This window comes from Astatotilapia calliptera, chromosome 3, assembly GCF_964374335.1.
Source record: "Astatotilapia calliptera chromosome 3, fAstCal68.1, whole genome shotgun sequence".
Classification (NCBI taxonomy): Eukaryota; Metazoa; Chordata; class Actinopteri; order Cichliformes; family Cichlidae; genus Astatotilapia; species Astatotilapia calliptera.
The window spans coordinates 71,560,280-71,580,825 of NC_137424.1; the positions used below are offsets into that span (position 1 = coordinate 71,560,280).

The 20,546-nt window shown below is 44.0% G+C and overlaps 2 protein-coding genes across 6 annotated transcripts in view; both read left to right on the forward strand.

Moving 5' to 3' along the window:
- LOC113010288 (kinesin-like protein KIF1C) overlaps positions 1-10,703 on the forward strand; it is a 33,198-nt gene extending 22,495 nt beyond the window's left edge. For 2 of the 5 annotated variants that reach the window (XM_026149303.2, XM_080299087.1), the window contains 15 exons: positions 580-699; positions 832-959; positions 1,299-1,378; positions 1,950-2,025; positions 2,848-2,927; positions 3,498-3,592; positions 5,520-5,603; positions 5,811-5,991; positions 6,191-6,263; positions 6,333-6,431; positions 6,536-6,697; positions 8,041-8,358; positions 8,440-8,529; positions 8,600-8,834; positions 8,976-10,703. In XM_026149303.2, coding sequence (XP_026005088.2) covers positions 580-699; positions 832-959; positions 1,299-1,378; positions 1,950-2,025; positions 2,848-2,927; positions 3,498-3,592; positions 5,520-5,603; positions 5,811-5,991; positions 6,191-6,263; positions 6,333-6,431; positions 6,536-6,697; positions 8,041-8,358; positions 8,440-8,529; positions 8,600-8,834; positions 8,976-9,907 — 2,753 coding nt within the window. In that variant the 3' untranslated portion in view covers positions 9,908-10,703. The remainder of the gene's footprint in view (positions 1-579; positions 700-831; positions 960-1,298; positions 1,379-1,949; positions 2,026-2,847; positions 2,928-3,497; positions 3,593-5,519; positions 5,604-5,810; positions 5,992-6,190; positions 6,264-6,332; positions 6,432-6,535; positions 6,698-8,040; positions 8,359-8,439; positions 8,530-8,599; positions 8,835-8,975) is intronic. The other 3 variants (XM_026149312.2, XM_026149321.2, XM_080299088.1) reach the window with 3 other exon arrangements.
- A 4,732-nt stretch (positions 10,704-15,435) lies between these two features.
- gp1ba (glycoprotein Ib platelet subunit alpha) lies at positions 15,436-20,331 on the forward strand. The gene is made up of 6 exons (XM_026149420.2): positions 15,436-15,730; positions 16,876-16,971; positions 17,081-17,272; positions 18,135-18,230; positions 18,350-18,529; positions 18,868-20,331. The coding sequence occupies exons 1-6, from the start codon at positions 15,569-15,571 to the stop codon at positions 20,185-20,187; spliced, it is 2,046 nt and encodes a 681-aa protein (XP_026005205.2). The 5' UTR covers positions 15,436-15,568; the 3' UTR covers positions 20,188-20,331.
- The last annotated feature ends 215 nt before the right edge of the window (positions 20,332-20,546 follow it).

Genomic DNA, 20,546 nt, shown 5'->3' on the forward strand with positions numbered 1-20,546 from the left:
AATACAAATGCATTAGCAGAGGGAAGGAGCAGGGCTATAGCTCATAATCTTTAACTTCAACCAAGAGAAAATGTGATGTTATCTGTTATCTGTCCACAACATGAGGTTAATCATTATCTTGCTGCTGCATGATTTTGATCTCTCCATGTCAAAAAGTGCATGTGCTTTTCTATTGTGAACACTATGCATTGCTAAACACAGAAACGCTGTGCATGTGATACTCAGACTGCACTTCGTATAAACATGGAATGCAGTCTGTTTACAGCCTAATAAACTGTACACATCACATGCTGTTGTTCTTTCATTTGGACCTGGTATGAACGGCATGTCTATGTGCAGCAGGCTGTAGAGACGGTTATTTACAGACAACAGCGTGTCTGTGTGTGTGTGTGTGTGTGTGTGTGTGTGTGTCTGTGTGTGTCTGTGTGTGTCTGTGTGTGTGTGTGTCTGTGTGTGTGTGTCAGTGAGGATATTTACAAGCTGTCGTTACATAAGCAGGATTGCTGAGATGCCAGCATGTTAGAAATTAAACCTCCTCCTTTTCACTTTTTTCTTCCCTGCTCTCTTTCTGCATTTCAGTCAACAACAACAACAACATCAACAACGGCCCCGGTGGTGTCGCAGGTGCGTCCCCCTCCCCTCTTCAGCTGGCTCTCACATCCAATGGGATCACGCCTGAGAATGGCCCCGCCCCTCCAGGTCACCCTATGTGTTTATGTGGATTATTGGGAATCTAATAAGACCGTGCATTTGTGTTTAATCACTTAAATAAAAAAAAATACAAAAGTGGTCCATTATGTTTTTGTAATAAATGTTTTATTTCCTGTGCAGGCGCTGAGCCGGTATCTGAAGGGGACACACCCGCTGACCCTGATCAGCTGATCGAGGATGGAGAGGAAAGGGAGGAGGGAGAGTCCACAGAGAACATCAGCAAAGAGGAAGCAGCTGAGAGACTGATGGTAGGGCGAGACGTTTTATCACCTCGCACGTTTCCGGGTCATAATTCCATCATATCTAAATTTGTGAAACATGTGGCTTCCACTGTCAGAAAGATATATTATTTTTTGTATAGTTTTCTGGAAATCCAATGAAAAAACGGACTTACAACGTCAGAACGTGTCTGGGAAGCCTCAACTTTTTAGATTTTCTCAGTTTAAAAGAAATCCACGAACAGTTTTCTGTACATCTATGATTAAACTGCAAACAGGAGCTGCTATTTCACCTTTTTTGAGTGAGAATGAAGAAGTTTTATAGTCATGCGTTTATAGTACAATACGTTTGTGTGTTTTTGCTTTAAGGAAACAGAGAAAATCATCGCTGAGCTGAACGAGACATGGGAGGAGAAACTGAGAAAAACAGAATCTATTCGTCTGGAGAGGTTCGTTTTATTTGACTCTGAGCTTTTTACATGTCTTCAGTTAATTTAGTCAATGTGTTTTGTTGTCACTTGTAAAAGTGCTAACGCTACCGTGAGCATCAGCGTTCGTACTGCTGCCGTGGGCTCTTTTTCTCCTGCGCTTATCAGACAAAACCTCAGGGCAGGTGTAGGAGTAGAAAAAGTCTCATCTCAGCTGCTGCATCTTCGTCTGCATTAGCAGGAAGTCTTGGAGCGTCTGCACTGACATGGAGTCAAAAACTCTTGTCTGTAACCCGGCAACAGCAACCACGCAAGGTTTAAAAGTCTAGAAACCCACCGAAGCGCGGTTTATGTCAGTCGAGTGATGCGACTTTTGGTATTTCACACGGTTCATAAAGGCAACAACAGGCTTAACGACCCTTTATTCACCATGGCACACGAGGCTCATGGGAACTGTAGTGTTTAGAGTGTTTAGGTGGAAAAGCTGAGTGTGTTTGTTCAGTAACTCACAGGGGAAAACATTTGGAAACATGAACAAAGAGAAGAAACATGGATGGTGACTGATGTCTCTGTTTCTCATTCACTCCCTCAGAGAGTCCCTGCTGGTGGAGATGGGCGTGTCCATAAAGGAAGATGGAGGAACACTGGGCGTCTTCTCTCCTAAAGGAGTGAGTGTATATTTAACCTTTCTCTCTGGTTTAGTAATACTTTAAGTTTAGGATTGTGTGATCACCTGCTGACGCACAATAATGCAGCTGTAGTTCCTGCTGGTACTTCAAACTGTGTATTTATTGTTTGAATTCACCTTTATGTCAGGTTAAATCTACCCTTTGAGTTAGTTGGAGATTTGTTTTGTTAGAACAGCCGATAAATGGGTTTTACTTCATGCCTGGGAGTGTTCGTCAAAGTCAGAGCCGAGTGTCTGCTGCTCATAAGCACCTGTGTCGAGTCACACTCAGCTTTGGAAGTGATGATGTCACTGTTTGCTTTTAAGTCTCTCTGGTCTTTGAGGTAAAATCGTTCTGCTGAGCAGATGTTTGAAATCCAGATTAAAACTCAGAGATGATCGATCACGCAGCAGCTTTTCTTTCCGTACCACGACCTCACCAACACTTTTAAATCTTTGCCTCATAAAGACGACATCTGACAGCCTCCACTCTGCCCTTAACGACCAGTTTTGACAGCTCAGCTCAGTAAAAACAACCTCGACTCAATGTCAGCATTCACTTTAATTGTGTTGTCTTCATTCATGCTTCACTTTGGTAAATTACGCTGTTTATAAAAGTGTTTATAAAAGGATCTGACTGAACACAGTCGTGGCTCCAGTCCTGTGTTCAGTGCTAGTTAAAAGTCAACAGCATCTAATCGTGTTTAGTGTTTTCACTAATAATAATAGTTTTCACTTTCACTGTGGGGATCTGCCCCACTTTTAAAGGGAAAAAAAGATGTCCCCATCAAGTAAAACTCAATTTTGTGTGTATGTGTTACAGACGCCTCACCTGGTCAACCTGAATGAAGACCCTCTGATGTCTGAGTGCCTCCTGTATTACATCAAGGAGGGCGTGACCAGGTCAGCTGTGATTTCATCAGTTAATCGATCGCTTTGCTGGTCTTTGCTCAGAAAATCTGATAAATTGAGTCTAAAGTTAGAAATAGTTTTAGTCGTCCTGTGAAGAGACCAGAGGTCAGAGACGCCTCAGCTCACCTCCGTGTGAAAGCAACAAATTACATACAGACACAAGTCTATCACTAGTTTAGCTGCTTTACTTCAGTAGTAGTAGTAGAAGTAACGACACTGTTTACATGTAGTGCATGCAGAAATCTGCTCGTGCAGAGGTTACCACATCAATAATGATCCACAGAGTCCTTGTTGAGAACAATGACAATGAGTCTCGTTACAAATCATCTTATCAGACACGAGACTCGCAGTTATCTAACAACAACACGCAACAGCTTTATGATTTTGGACATCAGAAGCTCCTCCGTTAGTTTTATTGCAGGAGAAGTTGCACCTTCATCTTTAATCCTGGTGGAGTTGTATAACTAACTTGGCAGGTGTTTACATTAAAGTTTTTTCCTCTGTGTGTGTGTGTGTGTGTGTGTGTGTGTGTGTGTGTGTGTGTGTGTGTGTGTGTGCCAGGGTCGGGCAGCAGGACGTGGACATTAAACTGTCGGGTCAGTTCATAAAGGAGATTCACTGCGTTTTTGTCAGTGAGACCAACGAGCAGGGAGAAGGTGAGATTTTTACTCCTTGTATAAACCTGGTCACATGTCTGACACTCTGTTCCCTGATTGGCTGACTCTGCTCCGCTACACTGGTGTTCTGTGTTCAAACAGCTTCATTGTGCAGAGTTTAAGTAGCCTCGGTCCTGTGCTTTGAGCGCCCTCTGCTGGTATAAACTGATCAGCTCCTGAAGTTCACTGCGTGATAACCTGGCCTGAACCACGAGCCGTTCAGTACTTTACAGACACCAGAGAAACATATTCTACTCTTTACCTGGAACTGTTTAACATCTGAAGTTATAAAAGAATAAAAGTACAAACTACAGTTGTAATTATTATTTATTAAAATCCGCTTCATTATTACCACCTGTTGCGTCATAGTTGGCCTATTCTACAGTCTGCTGTCATGGATCTCCTGTACAGTGCTGGAAGTTTTTCTTATTATCAAACGTGGTGTGAGGTTGTAATAATGATGTAGTGAACATATCTGTCAGCAGCCTGCCCTGCTCACTGTGCACAGTTTTGTTTCTATTATAGGATCTGTATGATGTCATAAAGAGGTCATATCAGTAATATAGCCAGCTGTGAGCACACCTGCAGTCTGTCCTTCAAAGAAAGGAGCTCCAGCAGCTTGTTTCAGACAGAGGGGCTGCTCCCAGGGTGACATAGATAAAGATGATTTTGAACGGTTAGTCATGCCGTGCTGCTGTGGCAGTGTGAGCATAACAGAAATAAAAACATGGATTTGAAAATGCATTTTTAATCAGGTTTGGTTTCCATCACTCCTCAAAATAAGCTCTCTGACATGTTTGAGCAGCAGCTGGGTTTAAAGTCAGACCTGCAGACGGCTGAGTTGATCATTAACATGACTAATGACTCGACTAAGTCACCATGGCAGACAAATGTGCTCTTGAGTTCTGTCACATTACACCTCCTGATTTCACTGGCTTATGTTCATCTTCAAAGACTGAGAGCACACTCAAACCTGTCTGTGAAAGTTTCTTCACAGTTTAAGACAAGAAGGAATAAAAAGGTCCTGCAGTACTTTTCTTTAACACATGATGGCGCCACATGCGCGACGTGTATGATGTGTGGATTTAGAAACCTTGCAGCCAGGACATGTTGATTAGAAAAGTTTGAGTGTGTGTTTCTATATATATTAGCTTCAATTGCGTACTGACACTAAAATATATTATACAAATGTGGTATCACATGGGGCTAATTTGCATAAATGTACAGTAGATTATGAGGGGGAAGGTTCCTGTCTCACCTTAGAAGTCTGGTCTGTGTGTCGGCATTAGATCTTTGTTCTAGGAGCGTGTGTGGAGTCTGAAGCTGTGAAACCTGCAGCTCTGTTTCTGTTTTCATTGAAAGCTTGAAAAACAGCCGTGTGTGTGCTCAGTGAGTGACTCTCTTTCTTCTTCTCTTTCTGTGAAAGCTGCCAGGAAATCTGTCAGGTATTAGTCCCTGTTACTTGTTGTCATGGTGACATCATCCTCATGTTCACGCCCATGTTTCCTGTGCCCACCCTCCAACCTCCCCCCAACCCCAACCTCCCTACACCTGCCCTGCTCACCCTCTGTGTGTGTGTGTGTGTGTGTCTGCTGCTGTTACCCTGAGCGCTGTAGCACAATCCCTGGTTTCGGTGCATGTCTCTATGTGAGACCTCGAGGCCTCTGCAGTTGTGGCCACACCACTTTCAGATCCAGGTCTCTGTCTCTGGATTTTGGATCAACCTTTCTGCTAATGTTACAGGAGGAAGCCCAGATATTAAAGTCTTTGATGAAGCCCCCATAAAACATCCATCACTGCTGCTGATTCCTGCCTTCAGACTGTTTCATGCTCATGAGTCATATCCTCGTGTTTCACAGTTCTGTCTTTCAGTTCTCCTGATGAGTTTTTCTTCCTTTGCTTGGACTCTCTGTGTCTCCCTCTGCAGTGGTGGTCACTCTGGAGCCGTTAGTCGGAGCAGAGACCTACGTTAATGGGAAGCAGATCACAGACGCCGTCATATTAAAACAAGGTACAGAAACACACCCGGCAGCTTTAAACAAACAGGAAGCACCTGCCGTTACACGGCTGCTGCAGCTGTTACATCAGGTTTCCCTTTAGTTTACAGCTTATTATGCATCACGTGAAAAACAAAGAAGGTTTGATCGATGGAGTAAATACACCACCCAAAACCAGCAGCCGGCCTCAGACTCCGCTTCCTGTCTGTTTCCGTCTCTAGGTAACCGCATCGTCATGGGGAAGAACCACGTGTTTCGATTCAACCACCCGGAACAGGCGAGGCTGGAGAGGGAGCGCAGCGCCACGATGGAGCAGCAGGAGGAGCCGGAGGACTGGAACTATGCCCAGAAAGAGCTGCTGGAGAAACAAGGCATCGACATCAAGCTGGAGATGGAGAAGAGGTAGACGTACCTTTACTACACCCTGAAGTTTGGGTTTCAGATAGCATCTCTAGACACACTGTAAACCACGTCAGATATCAGAGCTGTTGCCTGATTACTGATCATCTCATTGGTTGTTTGGTGTGTGTGTGTGTGTGTGTGTGTGTGTGTGTGTGTGTGTGTGTGTGTGTGTGTGTGTGTGTGTGTGTGTGTGCTGCAGACTGCAGGACGTGGAGACTCAGTACCGTAAAGAGAAGGAGGAGGCTGACTTGCTGCTGGAGCAACACCGACTGGTGAGTTTCTCCTCCACGTGAGCTCGTGTGGTGACCGCTTCTGGTGTTTAACCTTCTCTGTGTGTGCAGTACGCAGACAGCGACAGCGGGGACGACTCGGACAAACGATCCTGTGAGGAAAGCTGGAGGCTCATCTCCTCCCTGAGAGAGAAGCTGCCAGCTAATAAGGTACCAGCTCCTCGAGCTGCTCCTTCATAGCTCCTCATGTAGCTGTGACTTCACATAAAGACCTTAGTGGCTGTTCCCCGGCTCACCTGTGTGTCTGTGTCCAGGTGCAGTCCATAGTAAAGCGCTGCGGTCTGCCCAGCAGCGGTAAGAGGAGGGAGCCTCTGCGAGTCTATCAGATCCCTCAGAGGAGGAGGATCAGCAAAGACCCCAAACGGGTGACCATGGAGGACCTCCGCATGCAGGCCGTCAAAGAGATCTGCTACGAGGTCTCACAAACACACACACGTGATATCAGTGTTTTCTGTCTGGTTTCAGAGGGACAGATAAACATTTTTGAACGTTTTCTAATAGATGCTCCCATATCTGTGCATTCAGGGGCAAAGAATTAAACCTTTACCTTGAAAAATACACTGGACGTGTCCTTTAAACCATTAAACCCTCCTGGAGACGGCTCCAGGTGGGCACTTTAGACTGCTCTGTAGTGTTGGACGTTTTGGTTTAATCCAAGATGCAGTTTACCAAAGATTAAGGACTTACTTAGACAGACTCCCAATTAGTTAGACTCCATCGCTCCAGTCAAACACAACATATGAGTGGTAAATCATGAGAATCATATATGATGCATTTCCCATTAAAGCCAGCATAAGTAGATTGTTACCGACTTTGCTGCGTTACCATAAACTCTGTATAACAGATAATCGTAGCTAATGCCACATTTCCTTTTCCTTTCCACATTTTGAAGCCTCGGCTGTAGCATTTTGCCTGCCACTGTGTTGAGTTCTCAATCCATAGACTGTACGGAGCGTCACACTGACACTGGTATCAGCTAATTAGTGTAAAAAATAAGTCCACTAGAGCTCAGAGTTCTTGGATGGTCTGTAGTACAACTAGTACATACCCATGATACAGTGTGGATTGGTCTGTTCAGCCTGTGTGTGATAAATTATGTGACTGTCTGAAGATATCAAACCAAAACATAGAGAGGCAAATTACAAACCTAAGTGGGTCCAGATTTGCCCATTTTTGTGGGTTCTGTGCAACGCTCAGGCCCTGCTTTACTGTGTAAATACCATTGAAGTCCATTGCTAGGTGGCTGTCAGGCAACCTGACACGTCATAATATATTGTGCACTGTACATTTAATGAGGTGTTTCCGGAGCCTTGATACTAAAAAAGGGTTATTGTAGCCCATTGATATGTGGTTCCAAGGCCATGTGATGATGTCATTGTATCTGATGTAGATAATAACCTGCAGGAACAAGAATCTGTGGAAAAATTTGGTGGATTAACAGTAAATCCAGCAAATCCAGGGGCAGGGATTGCTCAGTAGGTCGAGTGGTGGCCCCATGATCGGAGGTCGGGGGTTTGAATCCACTAAACGGGTACTATTAGGTATCCCTGAGCAAGGTACCGTCCCTGTCCACTGCTTCACTGAATGAATGGGTTAAATGCAGAGAGGAATTTCCCTATAGAGATCAATAAACTATATATTATTATTACTATTAAATTAACCAGCACAAACAGTCCAGAGGACATTAGAGGAGGAGCATTTTGATGTTTTCTTTTTTCTTCTTCTTTAAACTGTTCCTCTGTGTGTGGCGCCCCCTCAGGTGGCTCTGGGAGACTTCCGTCACTCCCGTCAGGAGATCGAGGCGCTCTCCATCGTCAAAATGAAGGAGCTGTGCCGCATGTACGCCAAGAAGGACACCAACGAGAGGGAGAGCTGGAGGGCCGTGGCCCAGGACGTCTGCGACACTGTGGGCATCGGAGAGGAGAGGAGCCCTGCCGCTGAAGAGGGAGGAGGAGGAGGTGGAGGTGGAGGAGGAGGAAGTGGTGGTAGTGGAGGAGGAGAGACAATGGAAGGTGGAGAGAAGAGAGGCGTGTACGATTTGAAGGCTCACATCGATAAGCTGACAGATATTTTGGAGGTGAGTTATGCTAAGCTTGTTTTGTTCACAACCTGAGGATGGTGCTAGTGGAGCAGAGCTAAACGTGTGCGACTTCTGCAGGAGGTGAAGCTGCAGAACAACATGAAGGACGAGGAGATCAAAGCTCTGAGAGATAGAATGATCAAGATGGAGAGCATCATACCTGTTCAGGTAAGTTCGCACCTCCCGTCAAACCATTGTTGCCTCCTCCAGTGTTAATTTTTGTTTGACTTGTTTCCAGGACGACGACATGAATGGTGAGGGAGGAGAATCCCCTCAGAGAGAGAGAGACGGGGACGTGGACGAAGACGACGACTGCCCCAACCACCCAGAGGTCAGAGTTCAGCGGCTGATGGATGAGGACCCGGCATTCAGGAGAGGGCGGCTCCGCTGGATGAAAAAGGAGCAGCAGCGGCTCCTGAACCTGCAGCAGCAGAACATCACCAAGAAGCTGCGAGGACAGAACCAAAGCCAAGGTGAGCACGGGGGTGTGGCTGTACCGTTATGGCGAAAGTTCCATTAGAAGTCCCCACTATTGATCGTCATCGATAAACCTATCAAATGATCTGGAATTAGTTGAGTCGGTTGCTTGTACTGTGTCCATCTTTTATTTACAGTCTGTGCCCTGACCCCAGCCCTTGCTCCTCCAACTCTTCCAGGTCAGAACACCCCCACTGTCCCGATCCACCTCCCGGGAACCGGTCGCTTCATCCCTCCCCAGGAGTGCAAGCTCAAGTTCCCCTTTAAGAGTAACCCTGCCCACCGGCTGTCCTGGGGACCCGCTAGCGCTGCCCTGCAAGCTCTGGGTCTGGGCGAGGGAGGAGGAGCAGGAACTGATGCTGGTGAGCAGAAGGAGAACAGGGGAGGAGAAGCTACAGGTTCTCCCTCACCTCCGCCTCCCCCACAAGGTCAACTCCCTGGTCTCTTGCCCCTCCCCTTCCCAGCTCAGCCTCCTCGCATGCGCACCCCCAGCCCTCATCGTGCCTGGCAGCAGCGTAACCAGGGCAACCAGGGTGGCTACCACTACAACAACCAGGGCAACAACCAAAACCAGCAACGTCGTTACCGCCGAAACTCCCTGGACAGCTCGCCACAGGGCAACGGGAGCTACGACAATGACCAGCACTTCAGCGGCGGTGGCAACGGTGGTCACCAGGGGCGACCAAGACAGAGGAGGGGGTTTTCCCCTGGGCCAGGGGGGGAGAGAGGAGGAGGAGGCAGAGGAGGAGGAGGAGGAGGAAGCAGAGACGGGGACAGAGACAGAGACGGAGGCTTCCCTTATAATCAACGCCAGCACCATCAGTACCACCACCACCATCCCTACTACAACCCCCACAATGCACCATTCCAACCTGGACCTCACCCTCACCCCCATTACCACAGCCTGCCGCGGTCAGGGGCCCCGGCCCTTCCTGCTGACATGCTACTGGGCATTGTGCCGCCGCCAGGGGTGTGGGCTTTCAACACTCCGCCCAGGATGAGGCGGCAGTTCAGCGCACCGGACCTCAAAAACAACAACAACAATAACAACAAGGAGACACCGATCTGACCTCTGACCTCCTGAACATGGAGGCTCCTGATTGACTGCGGGACATGGGGTGATCCTGATGCTGTAGAGAATCGGCTGAGAGTGTGGTTGTGTGTGCACGTGTGTGCATTTGAGCACTTTTACACACCCTGTATCCTCTGTCCTGCTGTGCGTGTGTTTGTGAAGCTTTTAGCTTAGCACAGGTGAGCTGTTAGCAATGCTGACGTGCAAAAATTGAATTTCAATTTGTTTTATTCTATTTTATGGAGTTTGTCGTTCTGTCAGACTTTGATCACGTAATGATTTAGCTTTTTTTTTCTTTTTTAAATTTCACCGATGGCTGATGTTCGGGCGTTGATCACTGTGTTAACGAGGTGCCTTAAAGCCGACATGTCTGCTGGTGAAGCTAATTTTGTTTTAAAGATAAAGGACGTCAGTTAGCAGGGTGGTGTTTTTGTGTTTGATGAGGGGTTTTTTTTAGCTTTTAGTGCTAGCAGGTGAAGAATAGGTGAAATTGTGAGCTTCGCCTAGCCTACGCTGCATTCAAGTTCCATGGGAATTACAGATTGTACAGCTTGTTAAACTCACTTCAACCCTCAAACTGATGATTAGGAATTTAATCAGAAACAGTAAACTTGTATTTACATCTTCTCCCATGTGATTTGAATGCAGCATCGCTGAGTGCTACAAACCAAAGAAAGCGGCTGTGCGGCACTTGCTAGTCAGGGTAAAAGCGTCAGTGCAGGAATAATAAGTGCCAATGGGGCATTTGCAAAAACAGCAAAACAAAAATGGAGAAGTTGAGGGTGAGAACGGCGAGTGTAAATGGGCCCCTGAGGAAGAAGAGGTGCAGAGAGGAGTAGTAGTAGGTGCTGCGCTTGTCTTACCTGTCAGATGTTTGTTTTTAAGAGCTGTGTGTGTATATTTGAAGTGTTAAATCTGATTTTTAAACACGTGAAATGTCCTGACGGTAGGTTCACCGTCTCTGGCAATCGTGGGAAATGCAAGTGATGCGTAACACATGATGATGTCCCAAGGTGGGAGTTGATGTTGGAGCTCAGAGACATAATCATGAAGGGATGGATTTGTTTATGTAGGGCTAGATAAGCAAGGAATTCTGGGAGATGTATTGAGAAGGAGAAGGTTTTGAGGGAGAGAAGAAGCTGATATACAGTAAGCGTTTTGTTTTTGAAGAAGTAACAGACACTACAGCATGTCAGGTGTGATACAAGATTCCTGCTGTAAGGATGTGACACTTTTTACATTATATCCAATTCAAGAAGGATGGGAAAATTCACTGCTGCCTTCCTGGCACGTAGGGATCCTGGAAATTGTGGCCTCCACCTGTTTCAGGTTGCTTTTAATTTCTTCTCTTTTTCAAACATGACATTTACACACACATATTTTTGCTGGTGTTGTGTTCACTTCACATCTTTAAGATAGGAAACAAATTTCCAGCTTCCTGCGTCACAGCGAACGCAGCGTTTTATGTGCGTTTTATTCGCACTGAATTAATGAAGACAAGTTTACTGCCAAGAGGGGCTGGGAGAGTTGGCGATACTGCGCACACTCCACCCACTCAAAGCAGAGGATTCTGGGAGTTAACAAGTGGAGCAACTATGAGCTCTGTGGCTTTTAAGGCTTTTTTCATAAAAAGGTTAGAACCAACCAATGGCAGCGCTCCTTCCTGCTGCAAGAGGGAGTCAGTGCCATGACGATGACGATAATTATGATGAAAATGAAAGTGATTGCAGTTGGCCTGAGAAGCATGATGTCAGCAGAATCTCTGGAATTGACCAATCACAGGACAATCTCTAAACCTGCTTCCACTGCCGGGCCTGATGGGAAAATTAGTTTTTTAATTATTATTTTTATTTTTTAGATTTTTTTCCAGCTTGGGCCTCCGATTGGCTGTTTGTTTTTCATTTGTGTATCACATCATGTACTGCGTATTTTAACCAACCTCCATGTTTGACCTTTGGTTTATGATGTCATCAGTCATCATCACTTATTAATATAATTATCCTAAAGTTATACGTGTCATTAATATTTGGTTATTGTGGATGCTGCTAAAGGGAGTTTCTTTGCCCTCACGCAAACCGTTGAGTTAGTGTATGTGTTTGTGTATGTTGAGTGTGTGTGTGTTGGGCATCTGTTTGTGTGTTTGTGGGTTAACTTAGAATCAAACAGTAAAGTTTGTTTTACTTCATAAAGCTGATTTTAGTCATTATTCTTTTTCTTTGGTTAGTTTTGTTGTTTTTTGAGGTGGAATGGGGGAGGGACTTGGAGGGGGTGGGGTGTTGCCATAGCAGCCATGACTCGGCAGAATTCCAGAACATTCTAGAACTCCCCTCACTGACAGGCTGTGCCCATTCCCTGCACCTCTGCTCTAATCATGACCTCAGAATCTGTGACATTACGGCGTGTTATCGCTTTAGAACTCGAAACACGGATATGGATATGATGACATCATGGTGTAGCCCTCTTCCTGTTGGCCCAGACCCCCTCAGTTGCTTTTTTGTTATTGTTGTTGTTTTCTCTCTGTATGTGTTGGGTTGTCTTTTGTTGTTGTTTTGGTTGTATCAGGAACCAATCTCAGGCTCTACCTGCAGACAACATGATGGCAATAAACTGTCTCCAAGATTCAAAATAAGACTCACTTCTTGTGTTTTTATTGGGTCTTCATCCATGAAGGATGGCTATGGAAGCTGAGAGGTGTCAGTGCATTCAAACACCCCCCTGCCCAAAACAAAACATTAATGTGGGTGTAGTTTCCAGGGGCCCGTTCTTCGTACCTCGCTAAGTAAGTTAGCTGGATTAGATTGTTGACGATTTCGCGTGATCCTGGATCGTTCGGTTCCCCGAAGCTCATCCGGGACTTGCTGTCATAGCAACAGAGCCGTAAGCGTAAACCTGCTCTGGAGCAGGTTCACTTTATGTAAACAGGATTAGATCGCGGCCACGCAGGTATGTCCGCTTCATTTATACGAAAGCAACAGCGATATTCCACCACTGTTTCACCATAAATAAATAACATCAATGTAACTAAAGATAATGCAGCACTTGATCCTTGTATTGATTCCATACAGATACATACAGGTCATTTCCTAAAAAAGGGAAATGTACTATTAACATTCTATTACATGTATGTGATTATTTCAGATGTAATTCATATTTCAGAGTAGTAATTGTAAATCACTTCATGTAATCAAGATGAGAGACCACGGCTATAAAAGCGAAGGTGGATTTGGGAAGCCTGTCGCAGCCATGTCCTGTCCGTATACGCGACCAACCCATTGCAGAAGGTGCAAGATTGATATCCAGCATATATTGCGGGATAGACAGGATCCTTTAGCTCAGCGCGACAGTGTGCTCATAGAGAGATATCGATTTTCCCGTGAGGGTATTATTTACTTAACCAACTTGTTGATGAGGGGGTGCAGGACCACCACCTGTCTTTTTTTTGCTGTTGTTAAATGATTTCCATGACAAAAATGAGCCTGCTGTTTACTGGTCAAGATCCACTGCCTGTTTGAGAAAATAACTTTTCCTATTAGTTTGTTGTAGTAAGTGAAAATTGTTAAGTAATAACCCAGAAGTTTAATTTATGGATGGCAACAATGTGTTTTTCCAGGGTGCAAACAAGTTTCCCCATTTAAGAGTTGCTTTAAATGAGTCCTAGAATAGAAATGACAACTCAGATAGAATCGAAACGACAAAGCGGAAAGTATTTTTCGTTGCAAAGATCACAAGCAAAAAGAGCTGTACATTTATGCATTTTTTGTGTGCGTAATGTGACGTAGAATTCATCTGTATGTTAATTATTTTCCCTTTAAGGCAATGTCACAGTGGCAGTGGACTAAACACAGTCGCTCTTAGGGGATTCCCAAGAGGGGTTTCAGACCAGATGGCATATAGAAATTTTCCATTGAATTCTGGATTTACATCAGGGTCTCTTCCCAGGTAGCACTTAATGCATTTATATGAATTTAAAAAAAATGCAACCTAATATAAAAACATGATAACGGAACAGCAGCTGCCAGTCAGAAGCAGGAACCTTTACCTGGAACAAAAAACACTAGTTTAGATCAATGCATCTTTGTATTCTCTTGTAAAACAAGCTTTTTCAGGTGTATCTTCCAATCTGCAGTAGTGTTTATCATGTTGGCTGATGGCTGCTTTGTTAGAAGTCAAATCCATGTGCTTTAAATTTGAGTCCCAAACTCACAAATTCTATTTTTTTTTTCAGTGTAACACTGTTTTTCATTTTAACTAAATTGAAGTCAATTCTATCAACCACTCCAGCTTTTCCTGTAGCTCCAGAAACTACCTGAGAATCTCTGTTCTCTGTTGTGAAACCAAAGGTTCCTCGGTTTACCCTGGGGTCTCTTCCTTTCCTGTCTGGAAAATCACCAATTGGAGGTGCCCAGGAGGCAACCGAACCACTTGGCCAAATCACCTCAACCTCACCTGCACCTCCGTGCAGTATCCTGGCTGTTTTCTTTCAATGGACCAGGGAGGTGGACCCCATCCAGAAACGTTGGCGTTATGGATGCAGATCCAGCTTAGAAAGTTACAGGGTCAAGCTTGATGAAGAGGCCAGGTGAACAATGTTCATGTTCTTTAGCTCCCTGCAAAACTATGTTACATTTGGGCCTGATACAGCTACTGAAGTGAGTGTATGAATGTGTTTGTGAATGGGTGAATAAGGCCTGTATTAGTCAATTTGCCTTTTAGTAGACACAGGCCTCATAGCCATAAATGCTGACAGCATTTTTACCTATTTAATACTGCAGAATGGCCACTTCCGTTTTCTACAGCTTCAACTATTCATAGATTCACATAAATGAAGCGTAGTGTTATGCATACTGGTAATGTTGGGTTGCCTCTATTTTAAAAACTCAATTTTCTTTGTTGCCAGGTTGACATGTCTTTGTTAAAGTATGTTAACAGCGGTCACAAAGTATCCTTCTATCCATTGAGCCATCATCTTTTCCTTGTCCAGTGTTGGGTATTCACAATGTCCTGACAACCTAAAATGGCACAATTTGACACTCAGGAGGAGCAGCTCTACTCCGAGGCTACATCAGTACTGCCTTTGGGATAGATGTGGAGAAGACTTTCTCCTTTGCTTACATGGAGGAGACGTTGTTCATTGCAGCCATACACTGTGTTTATTCACTGTGTTTATTCACTTTAGCAGATCCAACTTTATTTCAGCGAAGTTTCAAATGTAACACGCCTTATTTTTTCACGCCGCATCAGTTGGATTTAACTGAAACAGAGACCGCTTGACTCAACAGATTTCCTGCAGTAACCCACACATCAGTGCTGGCAGCTCTGCTGTCAGAATGCTTCAGAACATCCTTATCGACTCTGGTTCACAACAGCAGGAAGTTTGAACATGCAAGTAAACATTATGTGAAACACTCAAAGAGGAAGCTGTCGAGAAGACATGAAAAAATCGAAACACACATGCCGTGAGGCTGGAGAGTCAAACATACACAATCTGTCAACTGAACAGTTATCACACTTCCTGCTTCAGTAGCTGTCAGTCAAAACACACACACACGTACACAGGAAGTGCTCACTTCCTGTTCTACCAGGCATCTCCTCCTTCACTTTCTCCATCTCTTCTCTAAGACTGAGACATACCGACAGTCTCTGAGAGTCTCAGTGAAGATGCGGCACCTCCTCCTCCTTCTCATCCTCCTGTCCTGTGTTCCCATGGGAGTAGCAGTGGCCGGTTGCCGCAGTGACCGGGACAAGGACCACCGGCCCAGGGAGAACTGCACAGCAGCCGGCTTCAGCGACATCGCAGTGGGGCTTGAACCCACGACAATGGTAATGCCACAAACCACAGGAAGTCAAGTGTGAAGGAAATAACTCCGTTTAATTTTTTAAAAAAAACTGTGAGTGTGAAATTATATTTATAGTTTAATTCTGTAATTAGATTAAACCATTTTAAGACATCAAATTTAATTTAAACAAATTAGAATGATGATGAATGAGTTAAAAACATGTGACTAATAAATAAACATGTTTATTATGACAAACATAAATCCTTCGAGGAGCTTTTTTATTTTTATTATTATTTTTTATTGTAATTGGCTTGAAGTTTATCTTTAAAACAGAAATTTCAGAATGAGCGGAGTTTAATTAATTTCTGCAGAGAAATGTCTTTCTTACAACTGCTTAAACTAGTAATATACTAATGATGACGAATTAACATTTAGTGAATAGAAAAGATACACCTGTAAATATTAATATTAATTTGATAAAGTAGAAAAACTGACAAAGGACATGAATGAAAATTTAGGAAGTTGAACAGACTTTAAAAACCAGCAGCATTCTGAGAATTTACAGTAATAAGCAGCACAGTAAGCAACCTTATAACACATTTTAGGTTCCGTTATCCATATCCATGAACCTGGCATCCATTTTTTGTAATTTGTTACACCAGTACATTATAAGTAGGTATTTTATTCGGTGAGCATATTTTACTTTCCCAATAAATACACAGGATTTACTAAAATGTAAAACTTGACTTAGTTTCTCGTAATTACAATATTTATGAAGAAATTCTTGTCTTGCTCTTTACTTTTTAATATCTTTGTTTTGACAAACTGACCATTTTGGATCTTTGTCAAGAACTAAATGATTATCTGGGATTTGCAGACTTTCCGCTGTGACAACTGCAGCTAAGACTGACAGCCAATATCAAAAACGTTTAGCTAATCTCTCCATGCAGCTAGACAATTACCATACACTTACACAGCTAAACACTCTTTATTTTAACACATGCAGTGAGGAAAATGAGAAAATTTTGTTTAAAGTGTTGAAAAAAAAGTTTAAATCCCATAATGGATCAAGTGTTTGACTGACAGGAGGAGACCAAAGCAGAGACACAAATTTCCTGTTTAAGAGATGACACTTTACAGGAAACCACCACAGCTCTAAAGGCTTCCACATTTTCTGTCTATCTTTAGATCCTGTTGTTTCCCAGTAACCTGTTCTCCAGTCTGTCCTGGTCCTCCTTCCAGGTCTTCCCAGAGATCTATGAGATCGACCTCACAGGAAACAAGGTTTCTGTCTGCCTGTACAGTGGCCACAAAGTCAACAGTGGTTGTAAATGAATCTTAGAAAACATGAAGTTAGTCAGCTTCTAATACAAAGGGATGTTTTGTTGTCCAGGTTCCAGAGGTAATCCCGACTGCTAGTCCCATTCTCCCCACACTTAGTGTCCTCAGGCTGGGATCAAACCGTCTGACCTCCCTCCCTGACGGCTCCTTCTCTGCCTGCCCAGGTCTGACTGAACTCTACCTGGAAAACAACGCTATCAACTCTCTGAGTGATCACACCTTTTCTGGACTCACTAAGCTGGAGGTCAGTATGTGCAAAATCATAAAGGAGGTTTAGAAAATACAGACAGTCAGTGTCATGTCATCAACACTTGAGAATTGAAGGTAGTGAGAAACATAGCTGATAAGATTCAAGAAGTAAGAGTGTAGCAAAGTGGTCCTTGGCTCCCTTTCATTATGGCCAAAACTTGATTGGACTTGAAGTCATTCATTTCCACTCACCAGCTAATGTGTTAAATACACACATTCAACTGCTTGTTAATACAATTATAGAATCAGCCAATCACATGGCAGAAACTTGATCCATTTAGATCTGTATGGTCAGAATCAGCAAAATCAGCAGGATAACATGCCATGTCTCAAGTCTCAGATCATCTCAAGCTGGTTCCTTGAACATGTGAATGAGTTCACTCTACTCATATGGTCCCCACTGTCATCATATGTAATGCCAGTAGAGACTCTTTGGGATGTATTGGAACTGGAGAGTCACCTCATGGATAAACAGCTGAGAAATCTGCAGCAACTGTGTGATGCTCTCTTTTTAATTGGACCAAAATCTCTGAGGAATGTTTCCAGAACCTTGTTGAATCCATGCAATGAAGAATTAAAGCAACTCTGAAGGCAAAACGTGATATAAGAGGGGTACAAAGTATAAAATTGATTTCTGGTGTGAGTGTCCACGTGTGGATTATTTTCTTTTAAATAAACTTTTTGTGTATTTAGACTCAAACCAGTAGAAAGTGCATTCATGTAAATTAATATACAGAAGAAAATTGAGCAAGTTGATTTTTTTGTGGTTCAGGTGCATCAATCAGCTGATTTTTTGATTTTTTTTTTGTATTTCAGTAGCTTCAATGTCACATTTTTTTTTCTTTATTTCCCTCTAGATCCTGGACCTGTCATCTAATCACATCAAGGTGCTTCCTCAAAGTATGCTTCACCCCCTCCCAGCCATAGAAACTCTCTACCTGGAGAAAAACAAGGTGGGAAATACACACCAAGGAGTATGTGAATACAAGTTTAAACCTTCTCTCAGCTGCAGCCACTCATGGCACAGCAGTTATTTGTCTCTAAAATTGTTAAAGTTTCTGTTCCATTACAGATCAGCATGATGCCCGATGAATGGTTCAGCCAAAAGGAGGAGGTACCTTATCTCTACCTCTCAGCCAATCCCTGGTCATGCACCTGCTCCCTTGGTTATTTGCGCAGGTACCTTGATGACTATGAACACAACGTCTATGTGCGGGATGGTCCTGATATCAAGATTGATGTAGAAAGCGTGGTATGTACTACAAACAGAAAAATTAAACAAATACAGACACATCTAAAAGAACACAAAGACTGTGGGCATTTTTGGTTCTGCACAGTTGCTATTAACTTTTTAAAATCCAACAAGTCACTGGTAAACCACTTAGGGTTTAGGTTATAGAGGCTACTAAACATAGTTTCTGAAACTTACCTTTCAAATCAAGCTGCTCACATTTTGGCCTTACAGTTTTTTCTGTTTGGACATTTCTATATAAAGATGTGTTTGAGTGTGGTGGGGTCATCGGTAATGGTGGAGATTATATATATTAAAACTATACCTGAAGTATTTTTAAATGGTCACTGTCTTTTTAGGTGTGTGACTCTCCCCAGCGGCACAAAGGTACACCTGTAACAAGTCTGGAAGAATCCGATCTGTGTTCAGCATCTGGTCCACGAGGAGATTTCTACCAGCCAACTACTCAGTACTCTTTTTATCCATCAACTTCTCCTCCAGACACAGCTCCTTCTACTTCTTCTCCTCTCGATTCCACAACATTTGTAGATTTATACACAATGCACACAACAATCAGAAGGTCCTGGCATGAAGCTATCACCAGCCTTATTGAATGGTCAGAGTATTCACACAAAGAGACAACAACAGAAACAACAGTTGGGTTTCATGACTTGACCACTCATTCTACTACTTCTACTGCCAGACATTTGACTAAAACTCAAACAACACCTGTTGAAACAACCACAACTATTGCTGTAACTACAACACTGCCAACAACAACAATGAACATAGTCACAACCACCACCATTGAGGCTACCACAGCCTCTGAGGCACTCACCACCACCACTAAATCCAGCCCCGATGAAAAACAGGAACGTGAAAAATCTATTTCTTCCAGGCCTGCAGGGGTGTTCTGCATTTGGCTTTTTGCGGGCTGCCTGGTGCTCTGTGTGGCATCAGCTGCATGTATATTGGCAACTTTAGCTAGTATGGCCATCTGGTACAGGAGAGTGTATAAGCCTCTATGTTTGCGGTTAGTGAGGAGAAGAGGAGGAAGTGAAGGACTGATGCTTTTAACATACAACAGGGTGGAAGGGAAGGGAGTGGGAGGTGAAGGAGTAATGGCGCTTTATCGCTCTGTTCTTTTGGTCCACAGAGAGGCAGGAGAAGGTATGCAAAGTGAAGATGTAGGTGAAGGAGGGGAAGGAGACAGGAAACAAGGACAGCTTGTCATTCTAAAACCTGCAGGTGGAGAAGCAACAAGGGAGGAAGAAGGAGAAAGAAATGGGAAGGAGGAGCGAGCAGTATATAAGAAGACTTTGTACCGTCTGTTAAGCAAAGAGGAGGAGATAGAGGGATGGAGGGATGTGGTGGAGGAGTGCAGAGTGTCTGAAGAAGATGGAGGTCAAAAAGGATATCGGGGGATAGAAAGAGAGAGGAGCAGAGGTGGAGAAGGAGTGTCCAAAAAGCGCTACAGTGTGATTCTGAGGGAGGAGAGACAGGATGTGGGGGGCGGTAAAGAAGAGCTGGACTGGGTGGTGGGAGGGTGGGAAGTGAAACGAGGAGGGGCGGAGACAGAAGAAGAGCCAAGGAGCAGCTGGGGGGAGTGGCTGGCACACTATTTACCCAGCATGCCGTGGGGAGTTACCACACCTCCTGAGGCCGAGGCAGCCCTCTGATGTCATCAGTGGAAAAGAACCTCTAGTGCTTTGAAAAACTTGTATGCTAAATCAACTGATACTTGAAATATTCAAGTTTTTATTTACTTTAAGTCCCCTTCTCCACTCCTGTAGCTCAGTCCAATTCTTACGTTCATTTTTCAGGTCTTCAGTGTGCATTTTTATGCTGATGACATCATCTTTTTTTGCCATCTGACTAAAAATACTAAAAGAAGGCTGGAGCCTATCCCAGATGTCATGGCAGCACGGTGGCACGGTGGTTAGCACTGTTGCCGCACAGCAAGAAGGTCCTGAGTTCAATTCCACCGTCAGGCCGGGGTCTTTCTGTGTAGAGTTTGCATGTTCTCCCCGTGTCTGCG

What these genes read in the sequence shown, in the direction of transcription:
- gp1ba (XM_026149420.2), top strand. Translation starts at nt 15,569, where the DNA reads ATGCGGCACCTCCTCCTCCTTCTCATCCTCCTGTCCTGTGTTCCCATG. An exon ending in GGCTTGAACCCACGACAATG is followed by an intron (nt 15,731 to 16,875) that starts GTAATGCCACAA and finishes GTCTATCTTTAG; the next exon opens with ATCCTGTTGTTTCCCAGTAA. An exon ending in CTGGACTCACTAAGCTGGAG is followed by an intron (nt 17,273 to 18,134) that starts GTCAGTATGTGC and finishes ATTTCCCTCTAG; the next exon opens with ATCCTGGACCTGTCATCTAA.